The sequence below is a fragment of the Cervus elaphus genome, chromosome 5, assembly GCF_910594005.1.
Source record: "Cervus elaphus chromosome 5, mCerEla1.1, whole genome shotgun sequence".
Taxonomy (NCBI): domain Eukaryota; kingdom Metazoa; phylum Chordata; class Mammalia; order Artiodactyla; family Cervidae; genus Cervus; species Cervus elaphus.
The window spans coordinates 128,053,637-128,074,960 of record NC_057819.1 but is presented as its reverse complement, the minus strand read 5'-3'; the positions used below and the strand labels follow the sequence as shown (position 1 = coordinate 128,074,960).

At 52.8% G+C, this 21,324-nt stretch overlaps 1 protein-coding gene and 1 pseudogene across 1 annotated transcript; both read left to right on the top strand.

Moving 5' to 3' along the window:
• Positions 1–2,382: 2,382 nt before the first annotated feature.
• On the top strand, positions 2,383–12,451 carry LOC122693267 (E3 ubiquitin/ISG15 ligase TRIM25-like). Its single transcript, XM_043900809.1, has 9 exons — positions 2,383–2,410; positions 5,552–5,627; positions 5,782–5,825; positions 6,101–6,768; positions 9,038–9,133; positions 9,346–9,579; positions 9,817–9,979; positions 10,199–10,261; positions 11,146–12,451. The coding sequence occupies exons 1-9, from the start codon at positions 2,383–2,385 to the stop codon at positions 11,703–11,705; spliced, it is 1,932 nt and encodes a 643-aa protein (XP_043756744.1). The 3' UTR covers positions 11,706–12,451.
• A 6,389-nt stretch (positions 12,452–18,840) lies between these two features.
• Positions 18,841–19,239, top strand: LOC122695553 (annotated as a pseudogene).
• The last annotated feature ends 2,085 nt before the right edge of the window (positions 19,240–21,324 follow it).

Here is a 21,324-nt window from a genome sequence, read left to right as displayed (position 1 = left end):
AAGAGGCCACAGCAGTTGTAAATAGGAGGGAAAGGAAAGGGCCTGGGGGACTCGGCTGTCACAGCCGTAGGGGTCGCAGGACAGAGTTACTGCTCCGAAGTGTGTGTGCGTGTTCAGTCGTGGCCGACTCTTTGTGACCACATGGACTGTAGCCCACCAGGCTCCTCTGTCCATGGGGTTTCCCAGGCAAGAATGACTGGAGTGGGTTGCCATTTGCTCTTCCAGGGGATCTTCCCGACCCAGGGATCAAACCCAGGTCTCCCGCATCTCCTGCATTGGCAGGTGGATTCTTTACCACTGAGCTACCTGGGAAGCCCATTTGTTCCCAATTCTGGGGAACAAAGAAAAGAGGTTGACATTGTTAAAAGGTCAAGATGCAGGGCTTCCATGATGGCTCATTAGTAAAGAATCCACCTGCCAAGGCAGGAGACACAGGTTCGATCCCTGATCGAGGACGATTTCCACATGCGGAGCAGCAATTAAGCCGACACGTAAGAGCTATTGAGCCTGTGCCCCACGATAGCAGAGGCCACTGCCATGAGAAGCTCGCACACCACGAGAGGGTAGCCCCCGTTCACCGCCAACTAGAGAAAGCCTGCCCAGCAGTGAAGAACCAGCACAGCCAAAAATAAATAAAATTTTTTAAAAAGAATGAAAAATAAAAGGTTGAGACGGGACTTCCCTGGTCGTCCTGTGCTTAAGACTCCGCACTTCCACTGCAGTGGGCTCAGGTTCAATCCCTGGTTGGGGAATGGCAAAGAAAGACATACAGTGCATACGCAGTCGAGGCTTTGAGGAGGGGCCCTGCGAGGGATGCTGCTGTCTGGGGGCCCACCGCGCTGCTGGGACCAGCGATTGCTGCCAGAGTGAAGCTGCATTGCTGTGGTTCCTCTGATAACAGGAAGGGGCTCATCTCCTTTCTCCTGCCAGCTCCCTCACACGTCCCTCATGGCTGCTCTCAGCCCCAGCAGCACCCGGCAGTCTGGGTGGGTTGGGACTGAGAGGAGCCACACCCGGGGTTGCTCAGTATCCATAAACTCACTTCTGTGCACATTTGAACTTCATACAAAATGGTAAGAATAACTTTATGCCTCCATGTGACAAGATGCAACTACCCTTTACACAGATAATCTTACCCTCTCCCCTAACATGAAAGTGAAGTCGCTCAGTTGCGTCGGACTCTTTGAGACCCCATGGACTGCAGCCCACCCGGCTCCTCTGTCCATGGGCTTCTCCAGGCAAGAACACTGGAGTGGGTTGCCATTTCCTTCTCCAGGGGATCTTCCCGACCCAGGGATCGAACCCAGGTCTCCCACATTGCAGGCAGACGACTTTACCCTCTGAGCCACCAGGGAAGCCACGACTCTCCTTCTGAGGGCTTCCCAGGGGGATCAGTGGTAAAGAATCCACCTGTAATGTGGGCGACCCGGATTCCATCCCTGGGTCGGGAAGACCCTCTGGAGAAGGGCACGGCAACCCACTCCAGTGTTCTTGCCTGGAGAATTCCATGGACCAAGAAGCCCTAACATAAGACACTGCAAAAGGTCATTGTTCCCAGGTCTGAGAGACAGTCACATCTATTTCTGGGCTATGTTAATTACCCCTCAAATTGGCTTTGTAGGTTTTGATGGGCAACTCAGACCATGTGGTCTCTTGATTCCCATGATGAGGGATCAGGCACTGTTTCTCAAAAGGAGAAAAAGAAAAAAAAAAAAAAAAGAGTCACTCCATCGTGTCCAACTCTTTGTACCAGCCAGGCTCCTTGGTCCATGGGATTCTCCAGGCAAGAATACTGGGTGGGTTGCCATGCCCTTCTCCAGAGGATCTTCCCGACCCAGGGATGGAATCCAGGTCTCCCACATTACAAGCGGATTCTTTACCACTGATCCCCCTAGGAAGCCCTCAGAAGGAGAGTTGCTATAAAAGGAGTCACGGGTCTATTCCGAAACCCTGGAATCTGCATGGTGAGTCTCCTGTTGGGACTTGCTGGAGGCTCTGCATGGCACTGTTTACAGATCATTTCAGTTCCACTGAATCTGCTCAGTCATGAGCCCAGGTGGCAGGCCAAAGCTTACATTTTTTATAAGAATCATACCATGCAGAAGGATTCTCATCAGTGAGGCTTTCCCCTGGAGTAAACTGTTACCCTGGGAAGTCAGTTTAATTCTATATATTGCAATTAAATTGTTTTTCTATTTCATTATTTCTTAAAAATATTTTCATTAAGATCATGGTTTTCCAAGAGATTTTTGGTGGAAATTTAATTCAATTTAACCAATTCTAGCTTTTGCCCTCATGAGTCACTTTGTGCTTTTATGTCCTCTGTGCTTATTTTCCCCAAGTCAGATGTCACATTTGGCAGCTCAGAAATCTGATGGCCCAATGGTTAATAATCCAGCTTCCAACACAGGTGACGTGGGTTTGATCCCTGCTCGGGGAACTAAGATCCCACATGTCGCAGAGCAGCTAAGCCCACCCACCACAACTAGAGAGTATGTGTGCTGCAGTAAAAGACCCTGAGTGTCACAACTAGGATCCGACACAGCCAAACAAATAAATATTTTTTAAAAAATCTAAGTCTCATATCTAAATTTGAGTATTTTTAACTGGTTGGTTTTCTGTTAGTTATTTCTAGCAAAACACATAAAGTGGATAGAAGCCTAATAGTTCCTATTTCTCAGCTTTCTTGTAAGAAAATTGTGAGCAAGTTCCCTTGGATATTCTTGGATGGCTTTATGTCTAAGCTTGGGCTATTGCTCCTACTCACATTTCATTCTGATAGGCTCCACACATGCACTGTCTACACAGTTGGCAAAACACCCTCAAAATATGCCCTCCTTTGTGCAATTACGATAGGTAGCCGATAAGCACTCATTGGAGGCGGGAGGGTTTGGAAGGCCCCGCAGAGCTCTTGAATGAGACCCTGAAGCTGGAGAAGGGTGTCGTTGGCAGGTGCAGAAGGGATGTGGCACTCAGCTCTCGCTTCTCTCAGGGCTCCGGCAAACGCTCACTTCTTTGCGGCCTTGCGCTGCACAGCCACTCCGTGCCTGGAAATGTGCTGTGCTTAGTCGTTCAGTCGTGTCTGACTCTTTGCGACCTCATGGACTGTAGCCCGCCAGGCTCCTCTATCCATGGGGATTCTCCAGGCAAGAATACTGGAGTGGGTATCCTATCCCTTCTCCAGGGGATCTTCCCTACCCAGGAATCCAACCGGAGGCACTGACAACGAAAGCTGAGTCCTGGAGTCCTACTGCTTGAATGGGAGAGGGGAATTGTGGAGGCAGAGAGGAAACAGCCAAGCAGCTGGCTGCCTAATGGCCAAGGGAGCATTCATCGGAGCCTGGGTAGAGGCAGAGGGGTAGAGATGCTGAGCTGTAATCGAGGTCCTCGGAGATACTTACAGGCAGCCTCATATTCAAGAATCCCTTTGTAATCCAGTGGTTAAGAATCTGCCTCGCAACGCAGGGAACTCAGGTTCCATCCCTCATAGGAAGCTAAGATTTCCCTGGTTGGGGAACTAAGTTGCATATTGCCACTACTAAGGCCCGAGTGCCACAACTAGAGAGTCTGTGCACCGCAGCGAAAGATCCCATGTACCACGACTAAGACCCAAGGCAGCCAAATAAAAGAAACCCTACAAATCCTAAGGAGGATAAATAAGAACACACATCAAACTCCAGGAGCTACTGAAGGACAGGGAAGCCTGGCGTGCTGCAGTCCATGGGGTCACAAAGAGTCAGACATGGCTTAGCAACTGAACAGCAACATAGAAATACCAAAATGAAAACAAATTTGGAGAAAATCTTACAAGTCACCAGAAGCGGGGGGAAAAGGTCATCTTCAAAGAAGCAGCAGTAAGACTGACAGTCAGCTCCTCAACAGAAAAATATAAACCAGAAGACAGTGGAGGGGACTTCCCTGGCGACCCTGTGGTTAAGACTCCAGGCTTCCAATGCAGGGGGGGAAAGGTTTGATCCCTGGTGGGGGAACTAAGATCCCATAGTCTGTGCAGCATGGCCAAAAAATAAGTAACAATAAAAATAAATTTTTTAAAAAAAAGACAGTGGAATTAGATCTCCAAAATACTGAAAAGAAAATAGCTGCCAATGTAGAATTACCAAGTGAAAATATTCTTCAGAGGTAAAGATGAAGACTTCTCCACTGGTCCAGTGGCTAAGATGCTCCCAAGGCAGAGGGCCCAGTTTCAATCCCTGGTCAGGGAACTAGATCCCACATGCCATAACTAAGACCTGGAGCAGTCAAATAAATATAATTTTTTTTTTTAAGAGTAACATATTGGGACGTCCCTGGTGGTCCAGGGATTAAGACTCAGTGCTTCCACTGCAGGGGACACAGGCTCCATCTTTGGTCGGGGAACTAAGATCCTGCATGCTGCATGGTGAAGCCCAAAAAACAGAAAGAGTTACATACTGCAAACTTTTCAGGGCATGTATCCTGTTGGGTGAGAAATCTGGGGAAACAAGCACTGACAAGAAGCTATCGCAGTGATGAGACTCTCTCCTAAGCTTCAGTCATCTTTTCCTTCTGAGGATCAGAACCACAGTGGAAAGCAACAATCTTGAGCATCACCAATCGGATAATGTTTGGTTCATTCAACTTCAGACCAGGAATGAGCCTTGAGATCTCTTCTACAACAACCCGGTTGATTCACCAGAGAACCAAGGTCCCAAGAGATGAAACAACTTGCCCAAGATCTCCCTGCCACTTAGTTGCCACCTTCCTTCTCTGCTTAGTAAACTGAGTCCCCCAAGTCCACTGCAAGGGGCCCTGGGTGCAGCAGCAACTCGTCTCCTGGGATGAAGTTTCCGGAGCAAAGAATATCCTGGGAGGGGCAGGACTTCTCACCACTGCAGCATGTCCAGTGGCACCTCTTTCTGTTTTTGCTGAAGTAAGTTCTCCTGGAAAATATTAAAAGAAAAGATTTCCATGTGCACACGTGCGTGTGTGCCAAGTCACTTCAGTCGTGCCCTACTCTTTGCGACCCCGTGGACTGTAGCCCACCAGGCTCCTCTGTTCGTGGGATTCTCCAGGCAAGAATACTGGAGTGGGTAGCCATTCCCTTCTCCAGGGGATCTTCCCAACCCAGAGATCTAACTCGAGTCTCTTATGTCACCTGCATTGGCAGGTGGGTTCTTTACTCTTTGCCACTGAGAAGCCCTTCCATGTACTGGCGAGCCCTTCCATGCCCCTCCCCCCAAAAAAAGCATTATTCAAACTCCAGGAGGCATTTGCAGTCAATTTCTATGATGATGAAAAGCTTTAAAAATCCTTATAATCCTATAAAGACATTCGGGAAGAAACATGCTTCATGCTGGTTTTCTTTTAAAGCTAAAGAATAGATGAATATATATGGTTAACTGAGGCACACAACATCATTAATAATCAACTGAAATATTTTTTTTTTTAATTAACTGGAATACCATGTTTTACTATTTACTTATCTTCATGTCTTCCTTTATTGAGTCTCTTTTGCCCTGCTGACATCACAAGCAGAAGGCTGGGGCTGGTCATGCTTGAATTGTGACATCAGGAGCAAAACTGTGGGCAGTCTCAAGGAGGGGGTCCAACGCGATAGGGGGACTGCAGAACAGCAGCCAAAGGGAAAGGTGAGAAGGTGGTCATCCAACCTCGGGGGATGTAAAGGGCTGGGGTTGGGGCACACTGGGCTGGGAGTCCTCCCAGCAGCTGGTGACCTGGGGCCTCGCCCCTCCCCCCAACGCGGGCCTAAGCACCCAAGGGTCCTCTTCCCTCCATCCACAGGGCAGCCAAGCCTCTGGCTCTCCTTAACATGCAGAGAGTTTCACGTAAGTACCTGTGCGCTGACCTTTCTCCCAAAGGGCCAAGGAAGCGACTCGTTTCCCTTGTCACCATGTGACTTCTTCCTGCCTATCCACCTTCCAGGAATTCGGGCAGGGACAAAAACACAGGCCTCAGTTTATGCCCTCCGAGGGTTGACCAATGGCACAGTCCCAGTACCCCGTGGGCAGACCAGCTGCTTCCAACAGAAGAAAAGGGGTCCCCCTCAAAGGCCCCTCAACTCCTGCCATGGCTTCAACCTGGCTTTGCCCCGCCTTCCCAGGGCCAGTCCAGGACCAAGCCCCAGCCCTGCAGCCCACGGCCAAGCTCTCGGGACCTCCCCAAGGCCAGTTCCTGATGAATGACAGCAGTCTCTGCACGCTGGAGGACCAAGTCCTCTGTCCCGTTTGCCTGGAGGTGTTCCGCAACCCGGTCACCACCGCCTGCGGGCACAACTTCTGCATGAGCTGCCTCCAGGGTTTCTGGGACTACCAGGCCACCGTGGGCGAGCCCCTCTACTGCCCCCAGTGCCGGGAGAGCTTCCCCACGCGGCCTCGCCTCTGCAAGAACGTCATCCTGGAGGAGATGGTGACCTGCTTCACCCAGGCCAAGGGCCAGACCTTGGGGTCCTCACGGAGCCTGGCCGGGCCCAGGGACGTGCCCTGCGACTTCTGCGCCCCCGAGCAGCTCAAGTCCGTCAAGTCGTGCCTGCAGTGCATGGCCTCCCTGTGCGAGAAGCACCTGCGCAGCCACTTCGAGGACCAGGTGTTCCACGGGCACCAGCTGCTGGAGCCCGTGTGGGACCTCAAGAGCCGGCTGTGCCGGAAGCACCGCAAGCTCCGGCGGCTGTACTGCCGCACCGAGGGCTGCTGCGTGTGCGGGGCCTGCCTGCTGGAGGAGCACAAGAACCACGACACCATCCCGCTGGAGGAGGAGCGAGCGCAGAAGGAGGTGGGGGGCGGGGAGCGCGGAGGCGGGGAGGGGCGGGGAGGGGGAGGGGCAGGGAGGGGAGGGTGGAGGGGGGAGGGGAGAGGGAAGGGAGAGGGAGGGGGAGGGTGGATGAGGGAGGGGAGAGGGAGGGGGAGGGTGGATGGGGGAGGGGAGAGGGAGGAGGGCTGGGGAGAGGGTGGATGGGGGAGGGGAGGGGAGGGGAGGCCGAGGAGGAGCAAGAGAACTCTGTGTTCCAGGCGCACCTTTCCAGGAAGGAAAGGATTGTAGCCATTAAACTGTCCTTAGTGGCCCAGTCATGTCTGACTCTCTTCAACCGTATAGACTGTAGCCTGCCATGCTCCTCTGTCCATGGGGTTCTCCAGGCAAGAATACTGGAGTGGGTTGCCATTTCCTTCTCTAGCCATTAAAATGATGCTGGGAATTCCTTGGTAGCTCAGTCGGTAAAAAAAAAAAAAAAAAAAAAAATCTGCCTGCAGTGCAGGAGACCTGGATTCAATTCCTGGGTCAGGCAGATCCCCTGGAGAATGAAATGACAACCCACTCCAGTACTCTTGCCTGGAGAATCCCATGGACAGAGGAGCCTGGCAGGCTGCAGTCCATGGAGTCTCGAAGAGCTGGACATCACTTGGGACTAAAGCACCCAGAGTGATAGCACGTGAAAAAGTGCTATCAGATACACTGAATAAGGATCCAGAGACTTCCCTGGCCATCCAGTGGTTAAGACTCTGCTTCCGCTTAGGGGAGCACGTGTTTATCCCTGGTGGGGGAAGATCATGCTGTGCACTGTAATAAAAAAAAGTTTAACAAAATGGTTAGTTATTTATTAAAAAAAAAAAAAAAGGATCCAAAGTTATTTGTGATGAATCCTATTTAAAAAAATTTTTGCACAGAAAAAGGAATGGCTGAAAGGTAACATATCAAAATACAAACATGTCAGGTTGGGTGAATCCCTTCCTTTTTTTCTCTTTTCAAATTACGTTTTCTCCATTTGGATTGCTTTCTTTGATGGAGTACTTATATTTGAAACATTCTATCAAGCATATTCTAGAACTGTGCTATTCCAAGGTAGCCACCTGCAAGAAAGAAGCTTGGGCCAGAATGTAAGCCAGCTCACCGCACTGTCTAGTTCAGCTGACACTTTTTTCACAGCAGGACCTTCTCAACAAAGGGAGAAATGTGTTGATTTACAGCCTGGCACAGCTGCTGCTTTTGTTGTGGGTCAGCAGCAGTTCACAGACAGGTGCCTGGAACCCCCCTGTCCGACGGCAGATTGTAAATCATGACAATGCCCGCCCCTGGGATGTGCTTGTGCTGCCACTCAGTCCTATCTGACAACCCCAAGGACTGTAGCCCATCAGACTCCTCTGTCCTTGGAATTTTTCAGACAAGAATACCAGAGTGGGTTGCCATTTCCTCCTCCAAGGGATCTTCCCAACCCAGGGATTGAACCGGCATCTCCTGAGTGTCTCCTTGTGCAGATTCTTTACCGCTGAGCCTCTGGGCTAGCTGAGACTAAAGGCTTATGTGGAAGGACTTGGGGACACAGTTCTTCCTAGACCTGGCGGCACTGCCCCAGGGAGCCAAGGGCTCCACATCTGATCAACCCCTGCTCACCCCACTGCCCGCCCCCAGGCTTCTCAAATCACCGAACCCCTCCATAGCTGCTGCTTGTGATCTGAACCCTATGGTCATCAGCTGTCAGAAGCAGAGAACCTGATTCCTAAGAATGGGGAGTCTCTCATCGAATGAGAGAACAGAAGAGTGGCCCCGAGGGACTTCCCTCGCGGTCCAGTGGTTAGGACTCTGCCCTTCCATTTCAGGGGGCACAGGTTCGATTCCTAGTTGGGGAACTAAGATCCCACATGCCTCGCAGTCAAAAAAAAAAAATAGAGGGGTGTCCCTGGGCCATCTACCCTTAAGCCCTACCCATCCTCATTCTCATTCAGACCTCTTAAGAACATAAGAGGTGGGACTTCCCTGGTGGTTCAGTGGTTGAGAATTTGCCCTGCAATGCAGGGGACACAGGTTCAATCCCTGGTAGGGGAACAAAGATCCCACATGGCACAACTAGAGAGCCCATGTACTGAAAGGAAAGATCTATGTGCTACAGCTAAGACCTGATGCAACTAAATAAATTTTTTTTTTTAATTTAATTGAAGAGGTGCGTTTCTTCTGAGCTCAGACATGGGACTGGCCACAGAGGGCTTCTGCTAGGGCACCTCTCTGAGCCACCAGCCCGCTCCTCTTCCACCTCACCCTCTCACCCCAGGTGGAGGTTCGGAAGGTCCAGGCCAACGTGGAGAACCAGATGCTGATCATCACCTCTGACAGCCAGAAGCACCGGGGCCAGGTGGCTTTTCTCTCGGTAAGCTGGGCCCATCGCCATCTCTGGCCCAGGCTTCCCCAGCGCCCTGCTTCAGGCCGAGGGGGCCTCTCAAGGGCTTGGAGTGGATGGCATGGGGCCAGGCAAACAGAGAGGTGATGCCTTGGCCATCTCTGGGCCCTCACAAGGAGGGTAAGGAGGTGGGGCTCAAAGACACCTCTCTGTCACCACCCCCTCCCCGCCCCTGCCGCCAGAAATTGATCCAGACAACCCGGGAAGAGGTGAACGCCTGCTTCTCAGAGATCATCCAGGAGATCAAACAGATGCAGATGAAGGTGCTGGATTTCGTGGAGAAAGAGGAGGCTGCCGCCCTGGGGAAGCTGGGTGGCTCCATCCAGCAGAGTCACAACCGGCTCCTGAAGCTCGAGGGGGACAGCATCTGGCTCCGCAGCCTGCTCGCCAACCGCAGTGACCAGCAGTTTCTGCAGGCAAGGCCCCTCCCTACCCCCACCGCCCAGGTCCAGCGCAATGTCCACTGGGCTGCAGGGGCTTTGACAGCCCTAATTCAGATGTCCGAATAAGCCAGGAGTAGGGGAGAAAGCTGTCCGGGTTTGAACATTGGCAGCTTTCCCGCCTGCCTCCTGGTTCTGGGGAACTGCTAAGCCCCTGGCCCTTGCTTGGGGCCTGGCTCACAAGTGGTCCTGCCAGCCCCTCCCTGCCTGCAGGAGTTGCCCAGGCTGAAGCACTTCCCTGCCTGCATGGAACCCCTCATGGGTACCAACTGTGAGGAGAAGCAGAGCTTCCTCCAGTTGCCAGAGACCTTGGCGGAACTCCGGACCCGGCTGGTGGACATGGGTCTCAGCTTCATCAACCAGCTCCTCCTGAAGGGTGAGTTAGAGCCTGCTTGCCTGGGGCGGCTGGAGACCCTCCTGCCTTCTGGGGATGGGCTGCCCCGAGGGCAGCAGTTGGGATTCTGGGCACTTGTAAGAGAGCATGGCCTGTGTGAACCTTCGCCAGGTGACTCAACCTCCTGGGAGCCCATGCCTCTCTCTGGAAGGACACTGGGCTATGGAAGTGTCCTCAGCAGAGCCCCTCCATCTTCCCCAGGCATTAAGATGAACTCCTATGAGGTGCTGCCCCCAGATGTGGACAGGAAAACCCTTCTCAAGTGTGAGTCCTCAGTCCTGGGGTCCAGCCCCAGGGGCAGGAAGGAAAGGAACAGGGCCCTTGGTTGCCTCGACCGACCCAGCCCCACCTCCATTCAGGCCAGGGCTCCAGAAAGATGCCAGGTCTCTCCTGCCCTGACCTTGTACTCTGGACTGGAGACCTCAGAAGGCCTGTGACTCCACGGCCCTGAGAGGAAGGGGAGAAGGCTGTCCTGTCCCACGCCCATGGGTGGCAGGGCCTCGACCACTACCCAGAGGCCAGCTCTGCAGCCCTCTGTGGCCCTGATGTGGCTCAGCCTCTGCCCTCAGCTGGGTGCCTGCCGACCTCCCCTGGACTTTAGCCAAGCCAGCGTGGATGGCCCTGTCCATTTCTTCTACAGTCAGTCTCCCTTTTCAGTTAATGTCCCTGCAGCCCCTCTCCCAGGCTAGGCGAGGGACCAAGTGACTCTCTAAGAAATCACCGGTGATGTCTCTGAGGTCTCCAGGGTCACGGCTGATGAACCCTAAGATGACCCCTTCTGAGCGACCTCCGCCAGGAGCCCCTGTCGCTCCCGCAGTCCCACCCAGTCTTGTGTCCTGAACAAGCAGAAAGGGGGATCATGTTAGGGTTTGGTGGGGGAGGGCAGATAGGGGGACGCCTGGTTGTCCACCTCTCTAGGAAGGCAGGCCTTTGGACAGTGCCCAGCCAGACAATGTCCGCACCTTCAGACCAGAGTTGAAAACTTAGAGAGGGGAATGGAGGGGCCACTCTTGGGAGCTGGGGATGGAAGCACTTGGTGACTTTTGTGCCAAAGCTGTGAGCTTCGGCCCTCCCCTCTCCAGACCTCCAGTGCTCTGTCCCCCGGGCCCGCGGACCCTAGCCCCCTTTCCCACACCCCCTCGGCCCAGGTTACTGCAACCTGAACTTCGACCCCACGACGGCCAGCGAGGAGCTCTTCCTGTTCAAGGAGACCCACTCGGTGCTGAACCTGGGCATCCTCCTGGAGCCCTTCGCGGCGGGCGGCCCCTTCCCGGGCTTCAAGCAGTGGCCGCAGGTTCTGTGCTCGCGGGGCCTGGCCGAGGGCCGCCACTACTGGGAGGCCGACGTGTCCAACTCGTGGGTGTGCCTGGGTGTCACCTACCGCCGCAGCCCCCCGCTCGGCGGCCGCCCGCGCCGCAACATCGTCTACCTGCTGGGCCGCAACCCCTACTCGTGGTGCCTGGAGTGGGACTCGCTCAAGTTCTCCGTCTGGCACAACAACACGCAGACGGTGCTGCACGGCGGCTACCACCGCACGCTGGGCGTGGCGCTCGACTGCGCGGCCGGCTGCCTCTCCTTCTACGGCGTGGCGGGCGGCGTGAGCCTCCTCTACCGCTTCCTCGCCTCCTTCCTGGAGCCGCTCTACCCCGCCGTCATGGTCAGCAGCGGCGCCTCGGTCACGCTCAAGCAGCGCCCCTCCGAGGCCTAGGCCAATAAAGCTGGACTCGAGCGCTGGCTGCGCCCGCGGGAAGGGGCGCGCCGGGGAGGGTGGCCGGCCCGAGGGGGTCCCCTGGCCCGGGGTGGAGGGGCGGGCGGCGAACCCGCCTCCTGACCCGCTGCCTGGACTTCACCAGCGACGACCCCCCAGGGGTCCCGGGAGGTCCTGGGGATCCCTGAAAACAGGCCGATCCTCCCGTCCCCACTGTCACGGGAGAAGGGGCTCTGAACCAGGCTGGCGATCCCCCTGGGACTGGGGACAGCCCGGTGGCCTCCAGAGGGGGGATTCCTGACCAGGATGCTCGGCCTCCCACCCGTGAGCTCCCAAGCCCCGTCGGAGGGTGTCCGGGCTGGTCCTGGCCCCAGGTTGCCCAGGAGTGGGCAGGGCTTGGGCCAGGTGACTCCTCCCCCACAGGTGGCCAGACGGAGAGTCAGCACCTGACCCGTGGGGGTAGGGGTGTTCTGAGTCACTGGCTTAATTGGAGGCTAGGAAGTTAAGCCGGGGAATCATGACTGTGCCAGACCTCCCTCCCCAAAAGGCTGAGGGCCTCGGTTCTCAGGCCGGGCTGGGGCCCCCATTCCTCTGCCCAGCAAGAGTTTTTCTCACAGGGCTGGTGTTTTGCAGCTGAGGAGCCTGTGGAACTGAAGCTCTCTGGGTGGGTGACCCTTAGACATCCTGCACCCTCCGCAGCGGGCCTGGAAGCTGCTCTCCACGCCCCCCAGACTTAAGCCCACTGCACTCAGCTCCCCTGGGTAGTGCAGGAAGCCAAGGGGTTCATTCACATCCAGGTCTCTTGCATCTGACCTGCCCAGCCAGATGGTGTGGAAGTCACAGGGAGAGGCTGGGCCCTGCCCTCCGATCCCGGCAGGTGTGTGACCAGGGACTCGGCCCCTCTTAGGGAAGCGGCCTGGACATTTCCAGCCTTGACCAGTCACTTGTTGCTGTGGCTTCTCATGCAAGGGGCCCTGGTGGGGTTAATGATTGGCTCAGAAGAGGAAATGAGACAGTCATGGGGGGGAGAAAACTCCCTGGGGCAACATGGTCCAGAACCAGGGCGTGCCTGAATTCCATCCCCGCCTGGCCTGTCTCCAGAGACGTCAGTGACCCTCCGCTCGTTTCTCACTCTGGGGCCTGGCAGGGGGGCTGATTAGCAGGTGGAAGGTGCGCTCGGTTGGCCTCACAGGGCGGGACGCCCTTTGGCTGCCCTGAGCCTGGGCTGTGGTTCTGTTGACCTTCCTCCCTGGAGGCTCCACTCAGCACCAGTCCAGTAACTTCCATTCCTCACCAGTGCTACTGGTATGGACGGGTAGAAATGAAACTTAAATCTTTTCCCTTTGGGGAGAAAGCTTGCATGCCAAAGTGCTTAAATCTTGCCTCCCCACTTACCCAAATCAGTCCATGGACTGAGGTCAGGAAAGGCTGAGAGGGACTTCCCTGGCGGTCCAGTGGCTAAGACTCTGAGCTCCCAATGCAGGGGGCCCAGGTTCCACCCCTGGTCGGGGAACTAGAACGCACGTGCAGCAACTAAAGATTCCTCGACAAAGATCAAAGGTGCTGCAACTAGGGCCCCTCGCAGCCAAATAAAAATAATTTTTAAAATGCTGAGAAGGTAAGAAGCAGGACCCAAGGAGACAGCACGGATATGAGTCCTTCCCCACGGGGGAGCCGATGGAGGGGCCTCCCTCACCAGCTCCTCCAGGCTCTGAAGGAGCCTTCACGTGGTGTGTGATGCTGGAGCCTGATACCCTCAGGCACACGCTGGTGTGAAACCCACATCAAAGGCATGTTACTTGTCCACTTAAACAGCTCCCCTGTAAACCCCTGGGGACACACAATGGTAGTCCTGGGAGGGGGCGGTCATCAGATGCCCGCCAGTATTTCAGAAGCCAAATAGCTAGCAGGCCTGAGTGTCAGTGAGACTGATCAGGAAACCAAAATGTTGGGGTTCTTGGCTCAGCATTTGCCTCCTGGGTGAATATATCATAGCGGGTGATTCAGGGTGAAGGATCAGCCAGAGCTCTTCCATAATCCACATGGGTGAGCCCTGGCCTCGGCCTTTCCCCGACTGTGAAGAGACCAGGGGAGGCACTGTCCCTAGACTGCCACCCACATTCTTCTCATGCCTTCCTGCTCCTGCCTTAACACAACGAATTTTTTTTTTTTTAATGCGAATCCAGACAGGCTGTAAACTAATCTTCCCCAAGGGTTATTTCACTTAAAAAATTCCTGTATCATTTCTCACAAGAAGACTATGTTCCTGTATTACTTGGGCAATTTTTAAAATATATATGTTTGCATATTCGATAAAAGTAATTTTGCTTTAATTTAACAAACACATAATGCCTACTGCACACCAGGCCCTGTTCATAGAAAATGAAATGTTCGTGGCAAAACTGAGCTCATTTAATAACCCCCACCCTATGCAGGAGGAAACTGAGGATAAGAAGTGCCTTGTTCAAGATCATGAAGGTACATGAATTGGGGAGCCAGATTCAAACCCAGACAGTCTGCTTTTTCAGTCACTATGCTACACCACCTTTCCAATAGCACATTGTAGAAAGTTTACATAATATAGAAACGCAAAAGAAAAAGTATTCTGGGGCTTCTCTGCTGGCTTAGTGGTAAAGAATTTGCCTGCCAACACAAGGGACCCAGGTTCCATCCCTGGTTGGGAAAACCCCACATTCCAAGGAACGACTAAGCCATGCGCCACAACTACTGAGCCCAAGCACTCCAGGGCGCATGAGCCGCAACTACTGAGCCCGCCCACACTAGAGACCATGTTCTGCAATAAAAGAATTCACCACAGTGAGAAACCCTTGCCCCACAACTAGACAGTAAACCCGGCCCCGCCCCCGCCACGTTCTCCACAACTAGAGAAAGCCGGAGCACAGCAACCAAGACCCGGCACAGCCAAAGGTAAATCTTTTTTTTAAGAAGATATTCCTACCATAATCCTTACCACCTCCCTGCAGAGATAACCTCTCCTGGAGAATTTCCTTGCAGGCTTTTGTTATAAAGATGTAGTTGTTGTAGCTAGAACACAACAACTATCATGCATCTTCCAAAGTTACTTTCAAAACGTAACATGACATAATATCACATCCTACACACCTGTCCTACAGCTCTGTCTTATCTTTTACTCCTTCCCTGATTCCCTCTAGAGGTGGGTGGCAAGTGGCGGCCCAGCCGAAGTCACAGATGTTGCTTCCTGGATGTTACCGAAAGTTTGACCCAAACTCATGGGGTGGGAGGGTGAAAGCACGGAGCCGAAGGATGCTGGGAGCAGCAAATGTTTCCGTCCGTCTCTTCGTCCCATCGCACAGGTGAGGACAGAGCAGGAAGCAGGACCAGCTGGCAGGAGTCTCAAGAAGGAGTCTTAACTCTTCCCTCCCCCACGAGAGGGTGTGTGCAGGCTGGAGGTGGAAGGGAGGGGATGTTTGTGGGAGCCTCTGGCAGAGGCCCTGCTTGTAATGCAGTAGCTACCGGACAGCTGTCAGGAGCATCTCCCCTAAGCCAGCATAAGCACAAACCCTGCAGTTTTCTTCTGTGAGAAAGGCAATCTGTTGGGGACCTGGACCGGGTCCCACCAGCTCTCCAGAGGGAAGCCAGGCTTCCCTGGTGGTTCAGTGGTAAAGAATCCGCCTGCCAATGCAGGAGACACAGGTTCGATCCCTGGTCAGGGAAGATCCCACGTGCCACGGAGCAACTAAGCCCATCCGTCACAACTATTGAGCCTGTGCTCTAGAACCTGGGAATCCAAACTACTGCAGCCTGCCAGCTAGGACCCATGCTCCACAAGAGAAGCCAGCACAATGAGAAACCCATGCATGACAACAAAGGAGCCCTCGCTCGCCGTAACGAGGGAAAAGCCCGCGTGACAACGGAGACCCAGCACAGCCAAAAATAAATAAATAAAATGTAAAAATAAAAAACAAACAGGCAAACCATCTCCAGCCCTCCCTGCAGACCCAACCCCATCCCCACTCCCACCCCAGCTCCTTCCCTCAAACATCAGTGTCCAGTAGTCTTACGGACTGCCTCACCAGCCCCTGCTCCATTCTACTCTCCAACGCGATTCACCTCCCGCCCTTTGCTCCTGCCATCCCCTCTGCTGGGAGCATGCTTCCACCCTCACCCCCTTCCTTATTCTTCCTCCTCATGACTTCTTTTTTTGGTGGGGGGGTGAGCCCCACAGCATGTGGGATCTTAGTTCCCCAACGAGGAAGTCCCTCAACTGAGTCTTAAGGACTAAGGAGGAGAAAGTAACAAGTGATGAGAAGGAGGGACTTCTCTGGTGGTCTAGTGGCCAAGACTCTGAACTCCTAATGCAGGGGACTCAGGTTCCATCCCTGGTCAATGAACTAGATCCCACATGACGCAACTAAAATTTCTGAATACTGCAGCTAAGACCCAGTGCAGCCAAAAAACAAAAACAAAACCCGAGGAACCACTTAAAAAAAAAAAAAACTTAACTAAGACACGTTTTGCCCCAGGAAGCCACTCGCAAACCCTCTTCTCCCTAAGCCAGGTGGGCTTTCCCCTCTCCTGCCATCACCTTTTACATGCGTCCCTCCCAGCACCCACCTTGTTTCATGTGGGAATTCTCCATCAGACCAGCTGCAGGCTGGGTATGTCATATCGGTCTCTCTTGCTTAGCACATGCCTACCACATGTGAAAGTGTGAAAGTAACTCAGTCATGTCTGACTCTTTGCAACCCCATGGACTGTAGCCCGCCAGACTCCTCTGTCCATGAGATTCTTCAGGCAAGGACACTGGAGTGTATTGCATTCTCCAGGAAATATTCCTGACCCAGGGATTGAACCTGGGTCTCCTTCATTGCAGGAAGATTCTTTACCATCTGAGCCAGCGCTTAATTGATATTGACCTAAGGACTGAAGAAATACTTCTGGCGGTCAGAGGGTGGAAGGCCACCTAGATCCTTTCCTGGGTCAGGCTGGGCTGGCTGGGTGCAAATGGCCTAGGAATGGCTGCTCACCTGGTTCCTTCTTTCTTTGCATCCTTTTCTCCCTCCTGAAGCCAGGTCCATGTGCCCACTGCATCCAGATAGATGCAAAGGACCTGTGTATTCCTCTCTAGTTTCCATCTCGACCTCCCGTCTAGCCTGAAGATACTTCGAGGCTGAGGGCCCTCCAGCAGGTGTGTGAGGGGAGAGACACAGACCTCTCTAGCCTGTTTCCTGATCTGTAGGAAGGCATGGATTGAGAATCACTTGTATTTGCTCAAGATTATACAACTCCCAGGGCTTCTCAAACCAGGCGGTTGGAAAACATGGTGCATTTTGGGTAGAGCCAAGACTAGGATGAAGCCAGTGAGACCCTCACCAGGGGCTCAGCATTTACGTGCGTGCATGTGTGCTCAGTTGCTCAGTTGCCCGACTCTGTGTGACCCCATGGACTGTAGCCCGCCAGGCTTCTCTGTCTATGGGATTTTCCTGGCAAGAGTATTGGAGTGCGTTACCATTTCCTTTTCCAGGGGATCTTCCCAACCCAAGGATCGAACCCATGTCTCCTGAATTAGCAGGTGGATTCTTTACCACTGAGCCACCTGGGAATCCTTCAGGATTTAAGGGGAGGAGCCAAAAAACTCAGGAAACAAGATAAATAATATTTAAGGCAATATTTCACCAAATCAAAATTAATGCAAAAATCCATGATGGATAAGAATATCCAAATTGTAAATAAAGACTCATCTTTGGGGAATTCCCTGGCAGTCTAGTGGTTAGGACTCTGCTCTTTCACTGCCAAAGACATGGGTCAGTCCCTGATAAGGGAACTAGGATCCTGCAAGCTGGGCAGCATGGCCTAGAAGAAGGAAAAAAGGACACATTTTTAAGGACCTGACCCATTGCTTGTACTACCTGCCATGTACCCCTTGCACTAGTCCCAGCCCTGATTCCAACAAAATTTACTCATGAAACCATTGACCACTCCACTGGTACTTTTTTTTTTAAAGGCTGCTCTGTGTGGTATGTGGGAACTTAGTTCCCTGATTAGGGATCGAACTCATTGCTGCATTGGGAGCTCGGAGTCTTAACCACTGGACCACCAGGGAAGTCTCCATTGGCCATACATTATTGGTCTGATTTTCTAAAAATATTACCTTTAAATTATTATTAGATTATTATGTATGTATTTTAAGAATTATTTTTGTATTTATATTTTTGGCTGCGCTGGGGCTTTGTCGCTGCACACAGGCTTTCTCTAGTTGCAGCAAGGAGGGGCTACTCTCTAGCTTTCGTGCACGGGCTTCTCATTGAGACGGCTTCTCTTGGTGCTCAGCAGAGGCTCACAGGCTTAGCTGTCCTGCGGCATGTGGGATCTTCCCGGTCCAGGGGTCGAACCTGTGTCCCCTGGCAAGCAGATTATTCACCACTGGATCACCAGGGAAGTTCTTATTATTTATCCTGTTTACTGAGTTTTGCTGGTGTCCCTGTAAATTTTGAATTCCAGGCAAGTGCTTCTTCACTTATCTCACCCCAGACAGGGGTGTCACATGTCCAGAATTTAGTAGCTGAACCAGAGGGAGATGGCATTGATGCCAACTGTCCTGTGAGCTCAGAACAATCACGCCCAAGTGCCTACAATGCCCCCATTGTCAGTAATGTGTATGTACACTGATGCTTCAGGTGAAAATCTGAATAAACAGGGACAGGCTTTAAGGGGCCTTGTGGCCACACCAGGGGCAGTGGGCGCTGGTGTTAATGGCAAGCTCTGGCTGATGCTGGGCTTCAGGGTCACTGGGGCACATGAGTGAAGGTGCCAGGTTGGATATCTGGGCTGAACATAGAACATGTGGAGGGGTCAGTATAAAGGTGGTGGTGGGAGCTAGAGTTGGGGAGTGAGGAGAGGAGAGGGTGAAAGTCAGAGCCTGTGGGACTCTGCCATTCAAAGGTCAAGTGCAGGCATTTCGCTGGTGGCCCGGTGGCTAAGATGCTACACTTCCTATGCAGGGTGCCTGGGTTGGATCCCTGGTCAGGAACGTAGATCCCACGTGCCGCAACTGAAGATCCTGCATGCTGCAACTAAGACCCGGCACAGCCAAAATAAATGAATGAATAAATATTTTTAAAAAGAGCTCTTTCCACTGTCTTTCTGTGCTGCCAGAATGGTGCTCATGAATGTCCTGACTGATGCGCTCAAGAGTACCAGCAATACCAAAAAGAGAGGCAAACGCCAGGTGCTTGTTAGGCCGTGCTCCAAAGTCATCATCAGGTTTCTAATTGTGATGATGAAGCATGGTTACATTGGCAAATTTGACATCATTGATGATCACAGGCTAGGAAAGTTATTGTGAACCTCACAGGCAGGCTGAATGAGTGTGGAGGGATCAGCCCCAGTTTGATGGGCACCTCAAAAATCTAGAAGAATGGCAGAATAACCTGCTCCCATCTCGTCGGTTTGGTTTCATTGTCCTGACAACCTCAGCTGGCATCATGGACTGTGAAGAAGCAAGACAAAAATGTACAGGAGGAAAAAAAAAATCCTTGGATTCTTTTTCTAGGGATGGACTGTATACAAATAAAATGCCTCAGAGGGAAAAAAGAAAGACAAAGCAGGGACTGCCCTGGTGGTCCAGTGGTTAACACGCCATGCTTCCAATGCAGGGGGTGTGGGTTCGAACACTGGTCGGGAAACTACGATCCCATGTGGTATTCAATGCATCCAAACACACAGACAAACGGAAACAAAGGCCAAGAGCAAACATCACAGGTGGCCAGAGACGCTAGAGGAAGCCCAGGAGAGAGTGATGTTCCACAAACCAGAGAAAGAGATGATTTCAAAGAGGGAGGGACCAGTGTGGTCTGATGCATCAGGCAGATCAGGATTAGACGTGCTCATTGGATGTGAGCTCATGTGGTGGGAATGGTGAGTGGGGCAGAAGTTTGCCTTAGAGAAAGAAGGGGGAGTGGAGGCGTCAGGCTATGGAGGGGTGGGGGCGGGAGCCCAAGGCGGGTATCAAGAGAAGGAGGGTAGATTTTTGTTCTGGTTTCATTTTAGAAGAGGCTCGAGCTTGCTTGAATGCCAGTCTCACACAACAGCCTGCCTGCATGACGATCTGAAATTTCTCTGCCTAGATCTGTGCCCAGCAGAAATTTTAGATTTAGCAGGAAATGCTTAAAAAAAAAAGCCACAGTTTCCAAGGGAAGAAGAATAAGGGTCAAGGGCAGAGGGCACCCTAGGAACACGAGGGAAGACCCCTCAGAGGAGGTGGACCTGGGGATGCAACCCGAGGATAGGTGTCTCCATCAAGCCACAAATGCCCACTGGGCACCTGAGCTGGGTTGAATAGAATCTCCCCCAAGTTCATGTTCATGCAGAACCTCAGGATGTGACTTTATCTAGAAACAGGTTTTTGCAGATGTCATTAGTTAAGAGAGGTTCATACTGTAGAGGGCCTCCCACGTGGCGCAACGGTAAATAATTCACCTGCCAATGCAAGAGACACGGGTTCGATCCCTGGAGAAGGAAATGGCAACCCACTCCAGTACTCTTGCCTGGAGAATCCCACGGACAGAGGAGTCTGGCGGGCTACAGTCCACGGGGTTTCAAAGAGTCGGACAGGACTGAGCGCACACACACAGACACTGGAGTAGGGTGGACCCTAATCCAATGCCTAGTGTCTTCATAAGAAGAGAAAACAGACATGGAGACATTCAGATACAGAGAGAAGACGGATCAGAGATAGAGGGGTGCAGCTGCAAGCCAAGGATCGCCAGCAGCCACCAGAATTCAGGAGGGAGGTGTGGGTTGGACACCCTCTCAGAGCCTTCAGAGGGAGCCGACCCTGCCAAGCATCTTGATCTCAGACCTCTGGCCTCCAGAATGGGGAGAGAATACAATTCTGTTGCCTTGGCCTTCCCCCGCTGCCCTGAACCGCCCCCTCACCCCCTCGTTTGTGGTCCTTTAGTGACAGCCACAGGAAACCAACACAGCACCTACTGAGTGAGTGTTTTGCTCAGTGCTCTTCCAGGCGCTGGAGATACCGAAGTAGACAGCTCCCCCAGGTTCTCGGAAAGCGGAGCCTATCTGGGGCCATCAGGATGTTCTGGAGCGGGTGTCATTTGGCCTTTATCCTTGCAAGCTGTAAGGGTTATCCAGAGCGATGGGAAAGCAGGGAGATGTGAAAGCCGGGAGGTGGCTGGAGCCAAGGAAGGGATGGGATCAGTGGGCCACAGGGAACCGGAAAAACACGCACTTGGTTCTGGTGTGCTCTGGCCACCTCAGAGGGAGGCAGGCCTTTAGGGAAATGGCATGACTTTTTCTTTGCTTTTTTTTTTTTTGCTGTGCTGCCACATTATGTGCAGAATCTTTTTCGTTCCTTTGACTGTCCTGGGTCTTAGTTACATCATGTAGGATCTAGTTCACTGACCAGGGATCAAACCTGGGCTGAATGCATTGGGAGCTTATTTTCTGAACTACTGGACCACCAGGGAAGTCCCCCCAGGTTTTTTTTTTTTTTAATCTATTTTGGCTGGGCTGGGTCTTGGCTGCTGTAGGGGCTTTTCTCTAATTGTGCTGTGCGGGGTCTACTCTCTAGATGTGATGGGAGGGCTCCTCATTGCGGTCGCTTCTCTTATTACAGAAA

Coding starts and splice junctions, on each gene's coding strand:
- LOC122693267 (XM_043900809.1), top strand. CDS start 2,383: ATGGTTAATAATCCAGCTTCCAACACAG. Junction 5,628..5,781: donor AACAGCAGCCAAAGGGAAAG/GTGAGAAGGTGG, acceptor CTCCATCCACAG/GGCAGCCAAGCCTCTGGCTC. Junction 10,262..11,145: donor CAGGAAAACCCTTCTCAAGT/GTGAGTCCTCAG, acceptor CCCTCGGCCCAG/GTTACTGCAACCTGAACTTC.